Source organism: Oreochromis aureus, linkage group 3 (genome assembly GCF_013358895.1).
Source record: "Oreochromis aureus strain Israel breed Guangdong linkage group 3, ZZ_aureus, whole genome shotgun sequence".
NCBI classification, from domain to species: Eukaryota; Metazoa; Chordata; class Actinopteri; order Cichliformes; family Cichlidae; genus Oreochromis; species Oreochromis aureus.
In genome coordinates this window covers 72,440,232-72,459,352 of record NC_052944.1, presented here as the reverse complement: position 1 = coordinate 72,459,352, position 19,121 = coordinate 72,440,232, and the positions used below count along the sequence as shown (strand labels likewise).

The following is a 19,121-nucleotide window of genomic DNA, read 5'->3' as shown; positions in this document are numbered from 1 at the left end:
TTTTCTCTGAATGTATAATTGTAATGTCTACCTTCAAATGGAAAGCGCCTTGAGTTGATTGTTGTGATTTGGTGCTGTATAAATGAAAATAAAAAAATGAATGGGAATGTGAATACAAAAATGGGCAGCACTCTGAAAACATACTTGTTCATGTTCACGTGGATGTCAGGAAGCAAGAATGGCCCTTCCAGATCATCTGTCATTAAACAAAAAAACAAAAAACAAAACTTGAATATGTCTTTATTAGCTATATCGACAGGTTCAATTTCAAGATCGCCCAGTTTTACTCCTGTAAATACGGATATGTTCACTGTGATGGGTCCATCACCAGGAAAGGATAATGTTTCTTTTTCTTTCACCTTTCTGATTTCACTGAATCTTTTCCTAGATGCAGTTTACATTGCATATTGCAAATGCTCACATTTTATGTGATTGCTTGCTCTCTCAGGAAGGGGAAAAGAGAGAATGTATCTTTCTGTAGATCAGTCTCAAAAGTGATTTTGCTCTTGAACACCAAAACATCCTGATGACCGTTTTTCCTTTTCTTCATTCAGCTTATTATGCTTGTTCAGCTTGTTATCTACCAAGAAGTGCAGCTTTTCAAGCCAATCTGCGGTTTCCAGTTGGGATTGGTGAAGCGCAAGTTTTCAAATGTTTCACACGCGTAGCAAATTTTTTTAGCCCCTCTCCCTTTGACAGCCACCAGACTTTGTCTTGCAGCAAGAGATTTGATTATGTGAGAATATAGGTGCACTGCTAATTTTATGAATTGTTTATGTTTTTATGTATTCTCCATCAGTGAATGGATTTTGTGTCTTACTATCTCATGAGCTACCAGAAAACTAGCAGCAATAATTGCATTTTTTATTGAACAAGGTATAAAAAAGCATTTGGCCTGCTTAGCAGTTCCACAGTCCCTCTATTTTTTGTCTGCTTTTCAGCAAACTTGGAAACGTCTTGTGACACAGCAATTAAAAAAATGTTATTAAACATCGGGCATGCAAGTCAGCGTAATAAGTGGTGAAAACAAATGAATCAGTCCAAACGGAGAATTACACACTAATTTCCCCCCTAGAGTTTTGTTCTTCGGATTAATCCATGGTTAGCTTACTGGAGCTCTCTCATTATTAGCCACTGGCAGGGAAAACACGGGAGAGCGAGAGGTGTGGTAGACGGGGTGTAGTGGATATTTGCAATTTTTGTTTTATTAATACATTTAATGAAACTGTGTATAGAATAAATATAAAAATAGTTCATTTAAAATTGTCTTAGTTTTTTTTTTTTTTACCCCGAAAGCTTCCGGCGGCCACAGCTGAGAAGAGGGCAGGTTGCCAACCTCTGAGCTAAAACAACGCTCTAAATGGATACCAACCCTGCCCTGTCCAATAATCACCAGAAACGGAGAAAAAAAAGAAAGAAGAAAGCTGTGAATCCCATTTTCAGATTCTTTGACCATTGTTAATTATGCGGTACTCCTCATTTTCTAATCCAACTGCAAATGTTTTCTTTACAAGATCATCCATGTGCTCACAGCAAGGTTTGGACGAATAACAGTTCTTTATTAGCAAAATATGACTTCTTATAAAAACATACAATTACAGATAAAAAAAAGTTTATTCATATTTGAATGTAAAAAGCAAAAATACAACTTGAATTCCAGAGAAGTAGGAACAGTCTGTTAATTTGAACAAAATGAAAACTAAGACTTTCAAAAAGCATGAGCCAATATTTCATTCACAACAGAACATGAATAACACTCTGTGTTGGACACTTTTGTTTATGTAAGATTGTATTATATTGCAATGTGTTGTATATAAGATTGTTGTATTTCTATCTTTTTATCTTGAGGGCTGCAATTTGAAATTCCTGTGTATGCTCTGTGCATATGGTTTTTGACAACAAAGCTGACTTTGATAACATAATAAAAGTTTAAACTGAGATTTTACTTTCAGGCACTAAATGAGCTCATTTCAAATTAGATGCTTGCTCCAGGTCTCAGAGTAGTTGAAACAGGGGCCTGTTTACCAAGGTGTAGCATCTCCTCATCTTTTCAAACCAGTGTGAAGACGTCTGAGCATTGAAGTTATGACTTTCTGGAGTTTTGGTTTGGAAATTCATGTCCAATTCTTGCCTGATATAGGTTTTCATCTGCCGAAGAGTTTGTGCATTTAATTAATTATGCGTCTGTAATGTTCTCTATAGGTGAAAGACTGGCAAATACAAACGGCCTTCCCTGAACTAGACATCATCTGAAGGGTAGCATATGTTGCTCTAAAACCTTTATAGCACTTTTAGCATTCATAGTTCTTTCCAAACATATAAGCTGCCCATAATGTATTTACTCATGCTCCTCCATATCATCAAAGATGCTGGGCTCATTTCGTGCATTAAATTGTAAAACTTCTCAGTTTTAACATTTCTTATGTTAATTACGTTCTGTTTTTAATAAGTTATTGGCTCATATCAAGTGTTGTTCAAATTTATGAAACGTCACAACTTTTCTGGAATTCAAGTTGTATAAAGAACAACAAATTGGAGGCTGAGAGGAACGGAAAACCTAATATAAAAAATAAAAATCTATAAAAAACTAATATAATATTAGGATAATGATTTTGTATTATACAGTGAATTCATTAATTGATTTACAAAGTTCCTTCTTAGCGTAAACAAATCCTATGGAAACTGAAGATGAACAAACAATGTAGTTCACAGAGTCTCTGACAGACAGCACAGAGACTAACACAGTCTGAACAGGTTTGATGATAGTCAGAGAAATTTGACATCAAAGCAACTCTGACCCATGAATTGATGATGAACATTGAATGCGTCCAGAGTTCAGATGGAAAAAGTTCTGAGAGGTTTCAAAGCTTTTGTAGTTCAGCAGGAGGCTGGTACGGATCCTGTCTCTGATATTCTCTAAAATGCAAAAGTAACAGCAACAACAAAAAGCAGACCTAAAACTAGCACACCGCCTTTCAGTCCAACAGATCTTCCTCGCTGACCTGCAGGTGAGAAACAGGTGTGAGATGTTAGCTGTCAGGTAGATCAGTGTTTCCCAACCTTTTGGAGCCACGGCGCATATTTCACATTAGAAAAATCACACGGCACACCACCAAACAAAAATGTCACAAAAAAACATATTGATAATTCTTTCCCTGCACACCAGACATAGCAGAAGTGGCTTGATTTGTTCCCAGGATACCTTTTCTTTTGTTTAAATTGCTTTTTATCTGACCACAACTCATGCTAGGGTTCATCTGTGTTGGAATTTTCTCCAGGATCCAGGTAAGATTGACAAATTTTTCATTTCAAATATTTACCTATTGCTTTTATGCGCTGCATTGTCACACTCACAGCATGACAATTATTTACTGATCAGTATAATTTCCTCTTTGTCTTCTGTTTTACTGGCAGTTGGCAACCCATTTAATCAGAGCAGGTTGCATTGCCCTCTAGTGGAAGAGAATGTAATTGTTCTGCCAGTCACAGTGTCAGCTGTCAGGTAGGTGATGAGTGAAGAACAGAACAGAATCCATTTCCTCTTCAAACTGCTGTCAGACATTATCTACTGCACTCTGATCACATCACTCAGACCAGCTGCTTTCTACAAAGTCTCATCAACAACATCTTTAGAAACAAACATCAACAACCAGGAAGCAGCTTCACCTCTGATCACACACACACTCAACTCTACTCACTCACCTGAAGAATCAACTCTCAGGGTGATGTTTGTTATGGACTGTAAGGAGCGTGTTTCTTCTAGGACGACACGACACTCGTATGTTCCAGTTTCATTAATCATCACATTCTTCAGAATCAAAGACACGTCTCCATCCTTCATCTTTCTCTCCTGCAGATCCACCCGGTTCTTAAAAGATGGATGCTGGTTGACTGGATCAATGTTTCCATCCCGAAATACAAGAACATATTTTGGCTGTAGGTCAGGTCTGTGCCACTCTACAGTTATGATCTTGCTGTTTTTTGGAGCTCGACATGGCAGAGTGACATTCTGTCCAGACTCAGCTGTGATGGTTTTCTGGTCTGAAAGAGGAAACAATACAAAGCAGAGAGGTTATAGGTCAAAGTACAACTGTTCACTGTGCTCTGAGTGTGATGAGTACAAACATTAACACCTGCTCACAGTGTAATTTGTGAAACAAAATAAATACAACAGTCAGAAAAAGAAAAATTCAGGAACCAAATCTTTTCTGAAGCCTCTTAGTGTATTTCTGATTTACTCACTCTGTCAATATATTTTAACATTCCCTTCTCTTATCTATCTTACCTATCAACCCTGACCCTAGTCAGGGTTCACCAGCCTCTGAGGTTAAGATTAGGGCCAGTGATCCTGAAAAAAAAAAAACTATCTATGAGAGAGAGATCGCTAGGACCGCCCCTGTTTGTACAGCCGTTGAGCAATGGCCATACAAGGAGTGAAAGTTGCCCATTTCCTTATTGACCACGCCACCAGACCCTCCCCTGGCCATTGCTGTGCCTGTGCGCTCGCGTGGCTTTTAACATGGAAGAAGTGGCAAAAAGATAGAGCTGAAAAGCTAAGAAAAAAATAAAAGAAACTAAATAATCAAAATCAACAGTCAAATTAACGACATGTTATCAACATTAAAGTGAGAGGATAGATAAAGTGCAGCATAAGTGTCACATGTTGCAGTGCAGCAGTCCAGCCCTGCACACGTCTTCATTTCTCTCACACCTGCATTACATTAACGGACCTGAACCCCACGAATCAATAGAAAACCACAGTGATTTCCTTTACTTTTCTCTACCTCAGTGGGAAATAGTTTGGTTCCAAATATTTGAATCTCACCTGCAGAGACAAACACGAGGAATCCCACAGACAGGAAACAAAAGATAGATGCAGACATTTGTTAGTTCCTTGTTAGTGCTGATGATCTACTTGGATGGTTGTAAATGTCCCAAGGTGGTGGTATTTACTGTGAATGACTGAACCAGTGTAAAACCTGACTAATTAATTAGGTACTGAAAGTTATTTACCGTGAAAACAACCACTTCTTTCGCATTAGCGATTGGCGCTTTCAGTGCATTGTCTTTGAAAAGGAAGTACGAAATCTGAACTATCGAATCACAACGCTAGAACAGCCTCTCGTGGCTGATGTCTACCTCCAATCAAACTTCCATCCACCAGCATGCACTAGTGCAATGCGCAGTAGTGAACCTGTGGGACTACCATTTTTGCTTGTACTACCGCTGTTTGCGTCTGTGTCTGGGCCGTCGGAGTCGTGCACCGCCTCCTTCTGTGAACGTGTCGCCGCGGTGTGCATAATGTGCCTACAAAATGCAGGCACAGCGCTGTACTGTTAATGACATCCGAATGAGTTTCCCGTTCTACGGAGCAAACAAAGCCTGTTTTATTGTTTCATTTTTTCTGGCCTTCTCACTTACTGCTGCTTAAACTTGGTGAACGTCTCATTTCCGAGGTAAACGGAACTTGATGCCATAGATGTAGTGATCCAGTGAGAAATTCAAGCCATTTATAGGAATATAAAAAGTTATTAAATGCAGTACTGCGCAACAATGTAAAGCATCCTTTCAGAAGAGTGAAGATTATCAGTAACATTTACTCAAGTAAAATTCACTAAAGTTCAACTTAAATATACTTTAATTCTGCTTAACATTCATAGTTAACATATAAAGAGATCAATGGATGCAAACTAAGAAAACAAAACAGTGAACGCTTATCAGGAACCATTTTGTCATACTTGTGATAAGTATGACAAAAATAAAATGACAACTAGAACATTTTTTTTATATCAACGTTTTCTTCCCTTCCTGTGCACAATTCCACAAAATGACATTACGTTTACTTCCTTTTTCTGCGCTGGCAGTGATAAACACAAGCAGAGAACGTGTTTGTGTTCATGAGGGAAATGAAAGAAGAACAGAGTTGGATTCCGGGGATTTCAAACCATATAAAGAGAAGAGACGCTGACGGTGCTTCAGCGCCCACTGGTGGATATTAGAGGCTCAAAGACAAAAAGAAAACAAATGAGTATAAAGAATTGATACAGAGGGTTTTGAATAATTGTGTCTGGAATTTTTTAAAAACATATTATTGATATTTTTTGATTTCGTTAATTTTTATTCATAGTAGATCTCAGGTTTCTTATGATCAGTCGGGTGTTTGATCCCAGGGTGGACAACAAACCTGTTACAAACACCAACAGCTCAAGAACATGGCATTACAAAAGTGAGTTTTGGATTTCTAGCTGTTAGTTATATAGCAGTAGTTATATAAATGATGTGAATTCTATTATCATCAACACTATCTTTCTTTGCTAAAAAAAATAAATAAATCTGTACATAGCTGTTGTATAATGGTTGTGCGCTTTGTGTTTCTGTAAATAAGTGTCTGTGTGTCTTTATTCTCCTCTGTTGTGCAAAGATTCAAAGACCTTACAAAGACAGATGTTGTATTTTATATTTTGTATTTAAGAATATTTCAGAAACAATGTTATTATATTTTTCTTCCACAACCTGTAACAGTGATCAGGACTGAGGTCAACCTGGAACCTTACAGTAGTGCAGAAACACACTGATGTCTGATTAAAATAATATGATTCATATTTTATATTAACAGTATCCTCCCACATATAACTACTAGAGGGAGGCGGATGCTTCCATATTTTGTTATAAAAGAAATAACATGGTGGGCATATTTGGGGTATGGGACATTCCACCTTAAAAGTTTCCCACCTTAAAAGCACAGTCTATAGTGAACTAATAAAGATGAGAGGATGAAAAAAATCAGTTTCTCTGAAATAGTTGTGTTTTGCCTAACTGGATTAAAAATTACCTTAAATATGGAGAAACAGGTGTGAGGTGTCAGCTGTCAGGTAGGTGATGAGTGAAGAACAGAACAGAATCCATTTCCTCTTCAAACTGCTGTCAGACATTATCTACTGCACTCTGATCACATCACTCAGACCAGCTGCTTTCTACAAAGTCTCATCAACAACATCTTTAGAAACAAACATCAACAACCAGGAAGCAGCTTCACCTCTGATCACACACACTGTTGTAAAGGCTCACCTTTCAGCACATTCACTTCACCAGATGGACCTTGTTTCTTTTCCTCACCTTTGATTGGGTGTGGTGCTTGCTCTTAATTGCACTCACCTGTCACTTGTTATATAAGGACTGCACTCACCTACCCCTCACTCTTTCTTCACTCCCACATGGGGCGGCAGCTGAGGTGAGTTTCTGTTTGAGTCTCCTGAGTTTGTGTATTATTTGGAGTTACTTAAATCATACTTTATGTCCTTTTTAGAGAGAGCAGTCCATGTGTGTCTTTCCTTTACTCATTATCCAATAAAAGGACAAAACCTGCAAATGACTGATGACTGCTTAATCTCATTCTAATCGGATGAGCCCATGATGATGACTACTTAAACCCTGAACCTTCCTTCCTCCAAAACATGGTCCTCCGAGTCGGAGTAGTGTTATCATCATGGATTCACAGCAGCCATTGACTGAAGGTTTGAGACGTTCCAGTCGTGATAGTCGACCTCCTACCCACCTGCAGTATGACGTTCAGTACCCTGGAGGTATAAGTGCTAGATGTGATACAGGGAGTCAAACAGAATGCCAGCATAGTGACACAGACACACATGGGCTGCAGGATCCTGACCGGGAGTCAGAAAGCCAACCAGAGGCATGCCCTGCTCCTTTACCCACCAATCAAGATGAGGTGATGAGGGAACTCCTGATGACGATGAGGGAGATTAGGCAACTCATGATTCAATTATCTCCTTCCCATTCTCGCAGTTCCTCCAGATCTTCAATTCGCACTGTCTCATCTGATGAAAGCAAATCCTCTGTATGCGGTTTACAAGCCATTCCCCAAACGCATCAGCAACATGAGCAGTCCCCAGTGATTAATCCAACAACATGTCAGTCACCCTCTCAGCCCCCACAGGTTAGCCGTCACTCTGGTGCAGTTCCGGCTGCTAGCCCTCCTGTCCCTAATTCAACAATATTAGATGCTGCAGTTCCTTCAAGTGGTTTGTCTTGACCAGTTTTTCCTACACCAGACGAGACTCCTTTTAATTTCCTGGCCACACCACTGCAAGGTCCCCACCAGATTTCATGTGTTCAACCTGCTGTTCCTCTAGATGAAGACCCCGCTCAACCTCTCATTTGCATTCCAGAACCAAGGCAGCACCCTCCTGTAAAGCAGCAACCAGCTACATCTGATGTTTTGAGTGCATAAAAACCTTCGGTACCCATTACTGCTAGTTCTAATCACCCTGTTAGCACTAGAACACATGTGTATAAGCTTGAGGGTCCTTCTTTCCCAGACCTTACCAGTGAAGATGAAATCCAGTATAGGCTGTTACGAATGGCCCTTACTAACCTGCTTGACCCTCATGAGACAGAGCACTTTAAATATCATGTCCTTCTCGATCATCTGAAAGTAGACCAAGCTAAACGGTTAGCTCTTGCCTTTTCCTATGCTCCTGACCCATACACTCAAGCCATCAAAGCCCTTGATGAGCGTTATGGGCAACCAAGACAGCTAGCATTGAAAGAGCTACGGAATATACTGGAGCTTCCTCCTATCAGAGCAGGTGATGGTCGGACTCTGGATAACTTTGCTCTTCGTGTGCAAGCTTTAGTTGGTTTGCTTAGCACTATGGGTGATCAAGGACAGACGGAACTAAATTGTGGCTCCCATGTCGATCGCCTACTTGAAAAGTTGCCCGCAGATCATTCCAGTCACTTCAAACGGCACATTTACAGGGAACAAGGAGATAGGATGTATGACTTACCTTTGTTCTCGTCCTGGTTGCAAATGGAGTGCAAGTGTCAACCAAGAAAGGACAGTAGTCCTGTCTCATCCTTTAACCAGCCACGACCTACCCATAAGTACACCTCTCCACTCACAACAATATTACATGGGACAAATCCATCTGATCCTGTACAGGCAACACAACCCATCATAATGACTAAAGCAAGATGTGCATATTGCTGCTCACCTGAACACCACATTAGCAAGTGCCCTGAGTTCATTAACAAGACAAAGGATGAGAAAATAAACTGAATAAGGACAAACAAACGGTGTTGGCATTGTGCTAGGACTCATCAGGCTGCAAAGTGTGATCTGAGGAAAGCATGTGTCTCCTGCATGGGACGACATCTACAGATCCTGTGTGAGGTGAATCAGAGACCTAGAACTGAAGTTAATCCTGTAGTGAGGACACTGTACTTTGATAAACCTAGTGACTGTCCCAGTGTACTATTAAAAGTTGTGAAAGTGCTCCTGCGAAATGGCAAAAGAACTCTTGAAACATATGCAGTACTTGACGAGGGCTCCCAACGCACCATGCTTCTGACATCTGCAGCTCAGCATCTCCACCTAACTGGGAAAGCTGAAAGATTATCACTTAGAACTGTCCATCAAGAAGTTGAAACCATTCAAGGTTCTTCTGTAAGTTTCCAGATTTCTCCCATCGCACATCCAGAGAAAACTTACACAATTAATAATGCCTTCGCTACAAGTCACTTAGCACTTTCAGACCACACCTACCCCGTATCATCTCTCCAACGAAGATACAAGCATCTTCAAGGTATCCCATTAACCTTTATTAACAAAGCAGCTTAGGGACTAGAAAGCGCTATACAAATACAGGCCATTTACCAATAAAATATTGGCTGTATTGGAAGTTTTTTTTTTTTTTTTTTAGTTTTCATGTTGTTCAAAATTATTAAATGTCTCAAGACTTTTAGAATTCGGGTTGTATAAAGAACATTATTAAGACAACTACATTGCAGACTTGCATGAAACGATACTCTACAAGCTAATACAAAATCTTTATCCTAATACTGTGTCACAGAATACACAGAAGTCATGAAGGTGATTAAAACATTTTTTTTTCTTATTGTAAAGAAATTCTATGAAAACTGTGACGATGAAGAATTGCTGTAGTTCAGTCTCTGACAGACAGCACAGAAACACACTAACACAGTCTGAACAGGTTTGATGATATCCATCCATCCATCCATCCATCCATTCACTTCCGCTTATCCTTTTCAGGGGCGCTGGAGCCTATCCCAGCTATCATAGGGCGAGAGGCAGGGTACACCCTAGACAGGTCGCCAATCTGTCGCAGGGCCAACACACAGAGACAGACAAGCATTCGCACTCACATTCACTCGCACATTCACACCTAGTGGCAATTTGGACTATCCAATTAACCTATCCCCACAAGCTGCATGTCTTTGGACAGTGGGAGGAAGCCGGAGTACCCGGAGAGAACCCACGCAGACACGGGGAGAACATGCAAACTCCACACAGAAAGACCCCGGCCTGATGGTGGAATTGAACTCAGGACCTTCTTGCTGTGCGGCAACAGTGCTAACCACCGTGCCACCGTGCTGCCGTGCTTTGATGATAATCAGAGAAATTTAATATCAATCCAAACTCTGGACATGTTTGGTGTTCATCATCAAAGTTCAAGTGGAAAAAGTTCTGAGAGGTTTCAGACCTGTCATAGTTCAGCAGGAGGCTGATATCCTGTCTCTGTTATTCTCTAAAATCCAAAAGCAACAGCAAAAAGCAGACCTAAAACTGACAGGTCGACTTTCAGTCCAACAGATCCTCCTGTCTGACCTGCAGGTGAGAAACAGGTGTGAGGTGTCAGCTGTCAGGTAGGTGATGAGTGAAGAACAGAACAGAATCCATTTCCTCTTCAAACTGCTGTCAGACATTATCTACTGCACTCTGATCACATCACTCAGACCAGCTGCTTTCTACAAAGTCTCATCAACAACATCTTTAGAAACAAACCTCAACAACCAAGAAGCAGCTTCACCTCTGATCACACACACACTCAACTCTACTCACTCACCTGGAGGATCAACAACACTCAGGGTGATGTTTGTGATGGACTGCAAGGAACGTGTTTCTTCCAGGAAGACATGACACTCGTATGTTCCAGTGTCAACACTCGTCACATCCTTCAGAATCAAAGACACGTCTCCGTCCTTCATCTGTCTGTCCTGCAGATCCACCCAGTTCACAAAAGATGGATGCTGGTTTTCTGGATCAATGTGTGTATTCCAAAATAAAAGGACATATTTTGGCTGCAGGTCAGGTCCGTGCCACTCTACAGTTATGATCTTTTTGTTGTTTGGAGCTCGACATGTCAGAGTGACATTCTGTCCAGACTCAGCTGTGATGGATTTCTGGTCTTAAAGAGGAAACAACACAATGCAGCAAGATTAAAGGTCAAAGTACAACTGTTCACTGTGCTCTGAGTGTGATGAGTACACAAACTCATGCTCACAGGGTCATTTGTGAAAGAAAATAAAACCAACAATCAGTCACTCTATAATTCAGGAATCAAACCTGTTCAGAAGTCTCTTAGAGTATTTTTGATTTATTCCTGCTGTCATTATGATGTTAATAGAAAAATTACAAACTATTTTAACATTCCTTTCTGTTAGCACTGTGACTTTAACATTTTGTATGAAAAAACCAAACAAACTGTGCAAAATGTTGTTATTAAAAAAAATACAGTAGATGTCTAAGCTTTGATAGCAAACGTTTCTGATTTCTTGGGCTGCCCTGTTTGTCCACATCTGCAAATCTCCACACAGGAAAGGAAGTGACCCTGCCTCCTGCTTTTCTCAGATCAACAGCAATCACTTGGACTCTCATAGTCAATAAGAATGTGAAAGGGAGCTTTGTTACATCTTTTAAAGCATTGTGGCTACTGGCTTCTCCTGGATATTCTGTAATAATGTTTATTTATTTATGAGCTTCCTTGGAAAAAGGTCTCCAGACTGTTTCACTTCATATTAATGATCTCCAAAAGTTGAATCTGTTCATCTGGACGTAGCGTTTTGTGGGAGAAACGTTTCGTCACTCATCCAAGTGACTTCTTCAGTCTCAGCTGACTGCAGGTTTCCCCAAACCTTATAAACATATTAATGACACATGTGGTGGGGAAAAAATAATATTCCATAAATGAAACGTAAGGTGGAATGAAAATATTAATAAAGATGAAATATGACTCAAGTGCAAAAATATCATGAAGAAACCACATGTGAGACCTGTTTGTGTTACCAAACCAGGAGTTTAATTTTCATTTAAGATTAAAAACATCATCTATATCTGTGCAGCGGCAGTACAAATACAAACAAACAAACAGATGTCAAAGAGATAATTCAATATTAAGAAGAATATGTCTGTGAAGGTTCATCCAGGTCATCATAGTCAAAGGAGTTTGCAAAGAAAAGCGTCTGGACTTCTTTAAGTTGCTTGAAGACGCTGCACTATACAGCATACACCACGTTGTTAAGTCTGTGTTTTGGAGTTGTACTTCAGACCCAGCAACACACTCAGACAGAAATTGGTTCACTCGAAAGACAAAACTCCAAAACACAGACTGAACAACGTGGTGTATGCTGTACAGTGTAGCGAGGAATGCCCAGACCTCTACATTGGAGAGACCAAACAGCCACTTCACAAGCGCATGGCACAACATAGAAGAGCCACCTCCACAGGACAAGACTCAGCAGTCCATCTGCATCTTAAGGATAAAGGTCACTCTTTCGAGGATGCCAATGTTCACATTTTGGACAGAGAGGACAGATGGTTTGAAAGAGGAGTGAAAGAGGCCATCTATGTCCACTGTGAGCGACCATCTTTGAACAGAGGCGGTGGTTTACGACACCAACTGTCTGCCATCTATAATCCAGTTTTGAGTTCCCTCCCCAGACGCCTTAACGCCCACTCACATCCTGGGCCATCTGACCTCAGGAATTCACATGACAAGGTGGGGCCAGGTTTCACAATGAGCTCACCCGAAACCCTGGCTGATTAGGTCCCACACCCGCTTTCACACCTTGGCGCATGTGATTAGAGGATCATCAGGGGGTCCTTTGTCCCTCCTTGGGGGGATACTCCCACTGGGTTTAAATCTGGGACTCTCGGCCATTTGACCTTAGAACTGAAGAAGCTTCTCGAATGAGAGGTGAAACGTCTTCAAGCAACTTAAAGAAGTCCAGACGCTTTTCTTTGCAAACTCCTTAGACCAATATTAAGAAGAAGAAATTTAAAGGCATTTGACAAGAGCACATAGACATCATGAATAAAGCATCAGTATTGCACATAAATTAAATTAAATCTATTAATAATTCCCTGCAATGTTTCATAATCAAATTGCACATAGTTCATAACGACTCCATTTTTGAGGTATTTCAGCTTTTGCAGTGTGTTCTATAGCACCTCTCTGATGGGAGGAGCTTACATGCTTTACTAACAGTCTACGCAAAAACCTACTTGAACCTACTTTGGAATTAAAAATCTACTGTCAGGTCTCACGAAAGAGGCACAGTGTCAGCTATTTGATTTTTGATTTTTTTGCTGTTGTTCATATTGCATATGCATTTATAGGAGTTTTCCATTCACAATACAAAAAATTAGGACAACAAAAAACCATGTTTGTCTCATTAAATTAATGTTTGCAGCACTCAATGTACTTGAAATTGTATTGCATTTACACAGACAAACACAAGTTATTTTGTTCCTCAGGTAGTGGTTATAATAGCTGCTCCTAAGAGTGTTCTTTTAATTTGAATGATGACAGGAAATTACATCAGAACAAGTGCATAACTGGCAGAAGAGTGTTGGCTTGTCCTACCTGAAGCTCCCCATCCTAATTATTCAGAGCCAAGCACTGACACTGAAATGTTAATGAAACAGAGCAGGACTTGATCGATTAGAGGAGAGATACAAAGATGCATCTCCTTAATTCTCTCAGATCTTTTAGAAATCAAACTGGAGCAGCTATTAATGGACTTGTGGAGATCTGACATGTATTACATTGATGTTTGAATGTTACAATATGCAATATCAACATTATCACTACCTGCAGCCTCCCACAGCCAGCTTAAAAAAATGTTTGCACAGTAACAGTTACTTTGATCTGACAATAAATAGTGTTTTGTGTTTGTTTCCTACAGATCAGCTATTAGACAGATATTTCAGGATAATGCAGTCAGATAATTAGTGATATTGCACTAGCACACTGCGACACTCGTGTTAGCAGAGTGATCGCTCCCTTATCAGGTCTGTTTGTTTCTGACTCGTTCAATTCAATGACATTTTCACAGGAATTTCCAGGAATGCTGAGATGTGTCTTTACTGCTGCTGGTGTTTTCACTGTGATTTTGCTACGATGATGCTACGCTACATTACAGTAGTTTTTTTAAACTAATTAAATTTGTAAAGTGCTTTTTCTTTCAAATAAGTTGTTGGAAATTATATTCATCATGAGGTGGAGGGAGAGGAGGTATTTTTTCTGTTTTGTACTGTTCAAAATAGCAGCCACAACAACGACAGAAACAGCAAATGACAGAACACTACTGGTCCAGGATGTCTGCTACTGACTCCATTGGTCTTCCCTCCATCCTCTGTGTCTCCTCCTGTCGGACCTGCAGGTGAGAAACAGGTGTGAGGTGTCAGCTGTCAGGTAGGTGATGAGTGAAGAAAAATGTGAGGGTGCTAGGAAACATCTCCCTCTGTCTGAAGGCCCGTGTGGTTGTTTCTCCCCCCCCCAACTGGTCCCCTTCACATTACCTTGCGACTGCTACAATAACAGAATCTATTTCCTCTTCAGACTGACCTCACTGACCTCATAACTGTAAATTATGCTGTGATTGACAGTCAGGTGTGAGCTGTTGTTTTCACAGAGGACAGAGGTTGCTCTTCTCTCTCAGTTCTGTGTACTCCCTCTGTTCCATTGCAAATGGTCTATATAACTGTGTTCAACATTATTTAGCATTTAAAAATGTTTATTTATATTTTAAAAATAACAGTTTTAAGTTTTGAAATACAAAAAGTTTACTCTTTATAATTACTTTGTCAGAATATTGACAACTAGGTAATGAGGACTGCTAATTGGAGTTGAAACGGGTAAGGTTTTAGGACCCACGGGACTGAGGGGAGGGTATAAAGTGGAAGTGCTAAATGTTAGTCTCTGTAGGTTCTCAGTCATCCAGGTTTGGATGGACGTCTTTAAGTTTCATGAAGGAAGCAGCTTCATCTCCGAGCACAGACACACTTTACTCACTCACCTGGAGGATCAACAACACTCAGGTTGATGATGCTTAGATTCCATAAGCCGGTTTCTCTCGTGAAGACATGACACTCGTATGTTCCAGCATCAGCTGTCGTCACATTCTTTAGAATCAAAGACACGTCTCCATTCTTCATCTGTCTGTCCTGCAGATTGACACGGTTCTTAAAAGATGGATGCTGGTTGTCTTTAATAAATTGCTCACCCTTGTAATAAAGTACATATTCTTCTCCGAGATCAGGTCTGTTCCACTCTACAACTATGATCTTGTTGTTTGGAGCTCGACATGTCAGAGTGACGTTCTGTCCAGACTCAGCTGTGATGTTTTTCTGTTCTGAAAGAGGAAACAACGCAGAGCAGAGAGGTTAAAGGGATTAAGTAAACACAGCATGACTTGTAAATCAGACATTTAATACTTCAAAACTGTCATATATATTTTGAAGCCTCTTAATGTAGCTATAATTTATTAATGCTTTCTGTTGCGGCTCCTCCAATCAACGGTCACGGCAGGCTAAACATGAGGACACAGATGACGCGCAACAATAAACGCATAAAATACACTTCTGTACCATTTGCTCCTTTTATTCCGCATGCAACTGTCCAACATACAAATCAGCACATGGGATTAACAATTACACAAATGCACAGACCACACAAACAAATAACTGCAACTCACCACCTATCACCAATTGGCACCAATTAGTATCCCAAATAATAACTTGGCCTATGGCATCAAATTAGTGGATACATATACAAAACCATCAAGTTACAGTCAAACTCTATCAAATCGTTCAAGCTGCGGTCAACAGAAAGTTTTGCCTCATGCTCACCCTACCTTTCTGCTCATCAACATCAGGTGCGGTGAACAGGTGAGTGCAACCACATTTATTATCTACCACACCCATGAGACACGCCCCACACCCGTGCACCAATACAGTGAGTCCATTTAAACCAACCCACTTAGACAGAAAAAGAGCAAATCATATGGCTCCTACACTTTCTATATAACAGTTATAAAAAAAATTACATACTAAAAAAAGGTCAGAATCTGAATTTGTCTACAACCACAGTTCCCTCAAATCCAAAAAAAGCATTTTGTACATATTATTATTTTAAATAGTGTATATTATTAATTATTAATTATTATTATTATTATTATTATCATAACTCTGGTTTTATTGGCCTGTCAACAAAATATGGCTAAAGTAAGCTCTGCCACACTCATAGGTGACTGTTGCTACTGACAAAAAAGCTGGATGGGGGGGGGGGGGGATATATTCGAAATATATATATATATATATGCAACTTAACGACATGTTATCAACATTAAAGTGAGATGATAGATACAGGGAGTGCAGAATTATTAGGCAAGTTGTATTTTTGAGGAATAATTTTATCATTGAACAACAACCATGTTCTCAATGAACCCAAAAAACTCATTAATATCAAAGCTGAATGTTTGTGGAAGTAGTTTTTAGTTTGTTTTAGTTTTAGCTATTTTAGGGGATATCTGTGTGTGCAGGTGACTATTACTGTGCATAATTATTAGGCAACTTAACAAAAACAAATATATACCCATTTCAATTATTTATTTTTACCAGTGAAACCAATATAACATCTCCACATTCACAAATATACATTTCTGACATTCAAAACCAAAACAAAAACAAATCAGCGACCAATATAGCCACCTTTCTTTGCAAGGACACTCAAAAGCCTGCCATCCATGGATTCTGTCAGTGTTTTGATCTGTTCACCATCAACATTGCGTGCAGCAGCAACCACAGCCTCCCAGACACTGTTCAGAGAGGTGTACTGTTTTCCCTCCTTGTAAATCTCACATTTGATGATGGACCACAGGTTCTCAATGGGGTTCAGATCAGGTGAACAAGGAGGCCATGACTTTTCTGAGCCTGTCAAGTCCTTCTTTTGACCCATTTTGCCAAAGGAAAGGAAGTTGCCTAATAATTATGCACACTTGATATAGGGTGTTGATGTCATTAGACCACACCCCTTCTCATTACAGAGATGCACATCACCTAATATGCTTAATTGGTAGTAGGCTTTCGAGCCTATACAGCTTGGAGTAAGACAACATGCATGAAGAGGATGATGTGGACAAAATACTCATTTGCCTAATAATTCTGCACTCCCTGTAAAGTGCAGCATAAGTGTCACATGTTGCGCGGCTTTTAACATGGAAGAAGCGGCAAAAAGATAGAGCTGAAAAGCTAAGAAAAAAATAAAAGAAACTAAATAATCAAAATTAACAGTCAAATTAACGACATGTTATCAACATTAAAGTGAGAGGATAGATAAAGTGCAGCATAAGTGTCACATGTTGCAGTGCAGCAGTCCAGCCCTGCACAGCACACTACTTTATTTCTGTCACACCTGCATTACATTAATGGACGTGAACCCCACGAATCAATAGAAAACAACAGTGATTTCCTTTACTTTTCTCTACCTCAGTGGGAAACAGTTTGGTTCCAAATATTTGAATCTCACCTGCAGAGACAAACACGAGGAACCCCACAGACAGGAAACAGCAGAGAGATGCAGACATTTCCTTGTTAGTGCTGATGATCCGACACTTGGATGGTTGTAAATGTCCCAAGGTGGTGGTATTTACTGTAAATGACTGAACCACAGTGTAAAAACTGACTAATTAATTAGGTACTGAAAGTTATTTACCGTGAAAACAACCACTTCTTTCGCATTAGCGATTGGCGCTTTCAGTGCATTGTCTTTGAAAAGGAAGTACGAAATCTGAACTATCGAATCACAACGCTAGAACAGCCTCTCGTGGCTGATGTCTACCTCCAATCAAACTTCCATCCACCAGCATGCACTAGTGCAATGCGCAGTAGTGAACCTGTGGGACTACCATTTTTGCTTGTACTACCGCTGTTTGCGTCTGTGTCTGGGCCGTCGGAGTCGTGCACCGCCTCCTTCTGTGAACGTGTCGCCGCGGTGTGCATAATGTGCCTACAAAATGCAGGCACAGCGCTGTACTGTTAATGACATCCGAATGAGTTTCCCGTTCTACGGAGCAAACAAAGCCTGTTTTATTGTTTCATTTTTCTGGCCTTCTCACTTACTGCTGCTTAAACTTGGTGAACGTCTCATTTCCGAGGTAAACGGAACTTGATGCCATAGATGTAGTGATCCAGTGAGAAATTCAAGCCATTTATAGGAATATAAAAAGTTATTAAATGCAGTACTGCGCAACAATGTAAAGCATCCTTTCAGAAGAGTGAAGATTATCAGTAACATTTACTCAAGTAAAATTCACTAAAGTTCAACTTAAATATACTTTAATTCTGCTTAACATTCATAGTTAACATATAAAGAGATCAATGGATGCAAACTAAGAAAACAAAACAGTGAACGCTTATCAGGAACCATTTTTGTCATACTTGTGATAAGTATGACAAAAATAAAATGACAGCTAGAACATTTTTTTTATATCAACGTTTTCTTCCCTTCCTGTGCACAATTCCACAAAATGACATTACGTTTACTTCCTTTTTCTGCGCTGGCAGTGATAAACACAAGCAGAGAACGTGTTTGTGTTCATGAGGGGAAATGAAAGAAGAACAGAGTTGGATTCCGGGGATTTCAAACCATATAAAGAGAAGAGACGCTGACGGTGCTTCAGCGCCCACTGGTGGATATTAGAGGCTCAAAGACAAAAAGAAAACAAATGAGTATAAAGAATTGATACAGAGGGTTTTGAATAATTGTGTCTGGAATTTTTTAAAAACATATTATTGATATTTTTGATTTCGTTAATTTTTATTCATAGTAGATCTCAGGTTTCTTATGATCAGTCGGTGTTTGATCCCAGGGTGGACAACAAACCTGTTACAAACACCAACAGCTCAAGAACATGGCATTACAAAAGTGAGTTTTGGATTTCTAGCTGTTAGTTATATAGCAGTAGTTATATAAATGATGTGAATTCTATTATCATCAACACTATCTTTCTTTGCTAAA

At 39.7% G+C, this 19,121-nt stretch overlaps 2 protein-coding genes across 2 annotated transcripts; both read right to left on the bottom strand.

Moving 5' to 3' along the window:
- Nucleotides 1-1,538: 1,538 nt before the first annotated feature.
- Nucleotides 1,539-5,445, bottom strand: LOC116331595 (programmed cell death 1 ligand 1-like). The gene is made up of 3 exons (XM_031754326.2): nucleotides 4,826-5,445; nucleotides 3,703-4,041; nucleotides 1,539-3,002 (listed from the first exon to the last, which is right to left on the bottom strand). Exons 1-3 carry the CDS (start codon nucleotides 4,881-4,883, stop codon nucleotides 2,917-2,919), a joined length of 483 nt encoding a protein of 160 aa, XP_031610186.1. The 5' UTR covers nucleotides 4,884-5,445; the 3' UTR covers nucleotides 1,539-2,916.
- Nucleotides 5,446-12,980: 7,535 nt separating this feature from the next.
- Nucleotides 12,981-18,076, bottom strand: LOC120437532 (programmed cell death 1 ligand 1-like). The gene is made up of 3 exons (XM_039608107.1): nucleotides 17,631-18,076; nucleotides 15,121-15,456; nucleotides 12,981-14,478 (listed from the first exon to the last, which is right to left on the bottom strand). The coding sequence occupies exons 1-3, from the start codon at nucleotides 17,686-17,688 to the stop codon at nucleotides 14,360-14,362; spliced, it is 513 nt and encodes a 170-aa protein (XP_039464041.1). The 5' UTR covers nucleotides 17,689-18,076; the 3' UTR covers nucleotides 12,981-14,359.
- Between the last annotated feature and the right edge of the window lie 1,045 nt (nucleotides 18,077-19,121).

Coding starts and splice junctions, on each gene's coding strand:
- LOC116331595 (XM_031754326.2), bottom strand. CDS start 4,883: ATGTCTGCATCTATCTTTTGTTTCCTGTCTGTGGGATTCCTCGTGTTT. Junction 4,042..4,825: donor CCTCGTGTTTGTCTCTGCAG/GTGAGATTCAAA, acceptor TTCCTCTTTCAG/ACCAGAAAACCATCACAGCT. Junction 3,003..3,702: donor CCTGAGAGTTGATTCTTCAG/GTGAGTGAGTAG, acceptor TCTCACCTGCAG/GTCAGCGAGGAAGATCTGTT.
- LOC120437532 (XM_039608107.1), bottom strand. CDS start 17,688: ATGTCTGCATCTCTCTGCTGTTTCCTGTCTGTGGGGTTCCTCGTGTTT. Junction 15,457..17,630: donor CCTCGTGTTTGTCTCTGCAG/GTGAGATTCAAA, acceptor TTCCTCTTTCAG/AACAGAAAAACATCACAGCT. Junction 14,479..15,120: donor GAGTGTTGTTGATCCTCCAG/GTGAGTGAGTAA, acceptor TCTCACCTGCAG/GTCCGACAGGAGGAGACACA.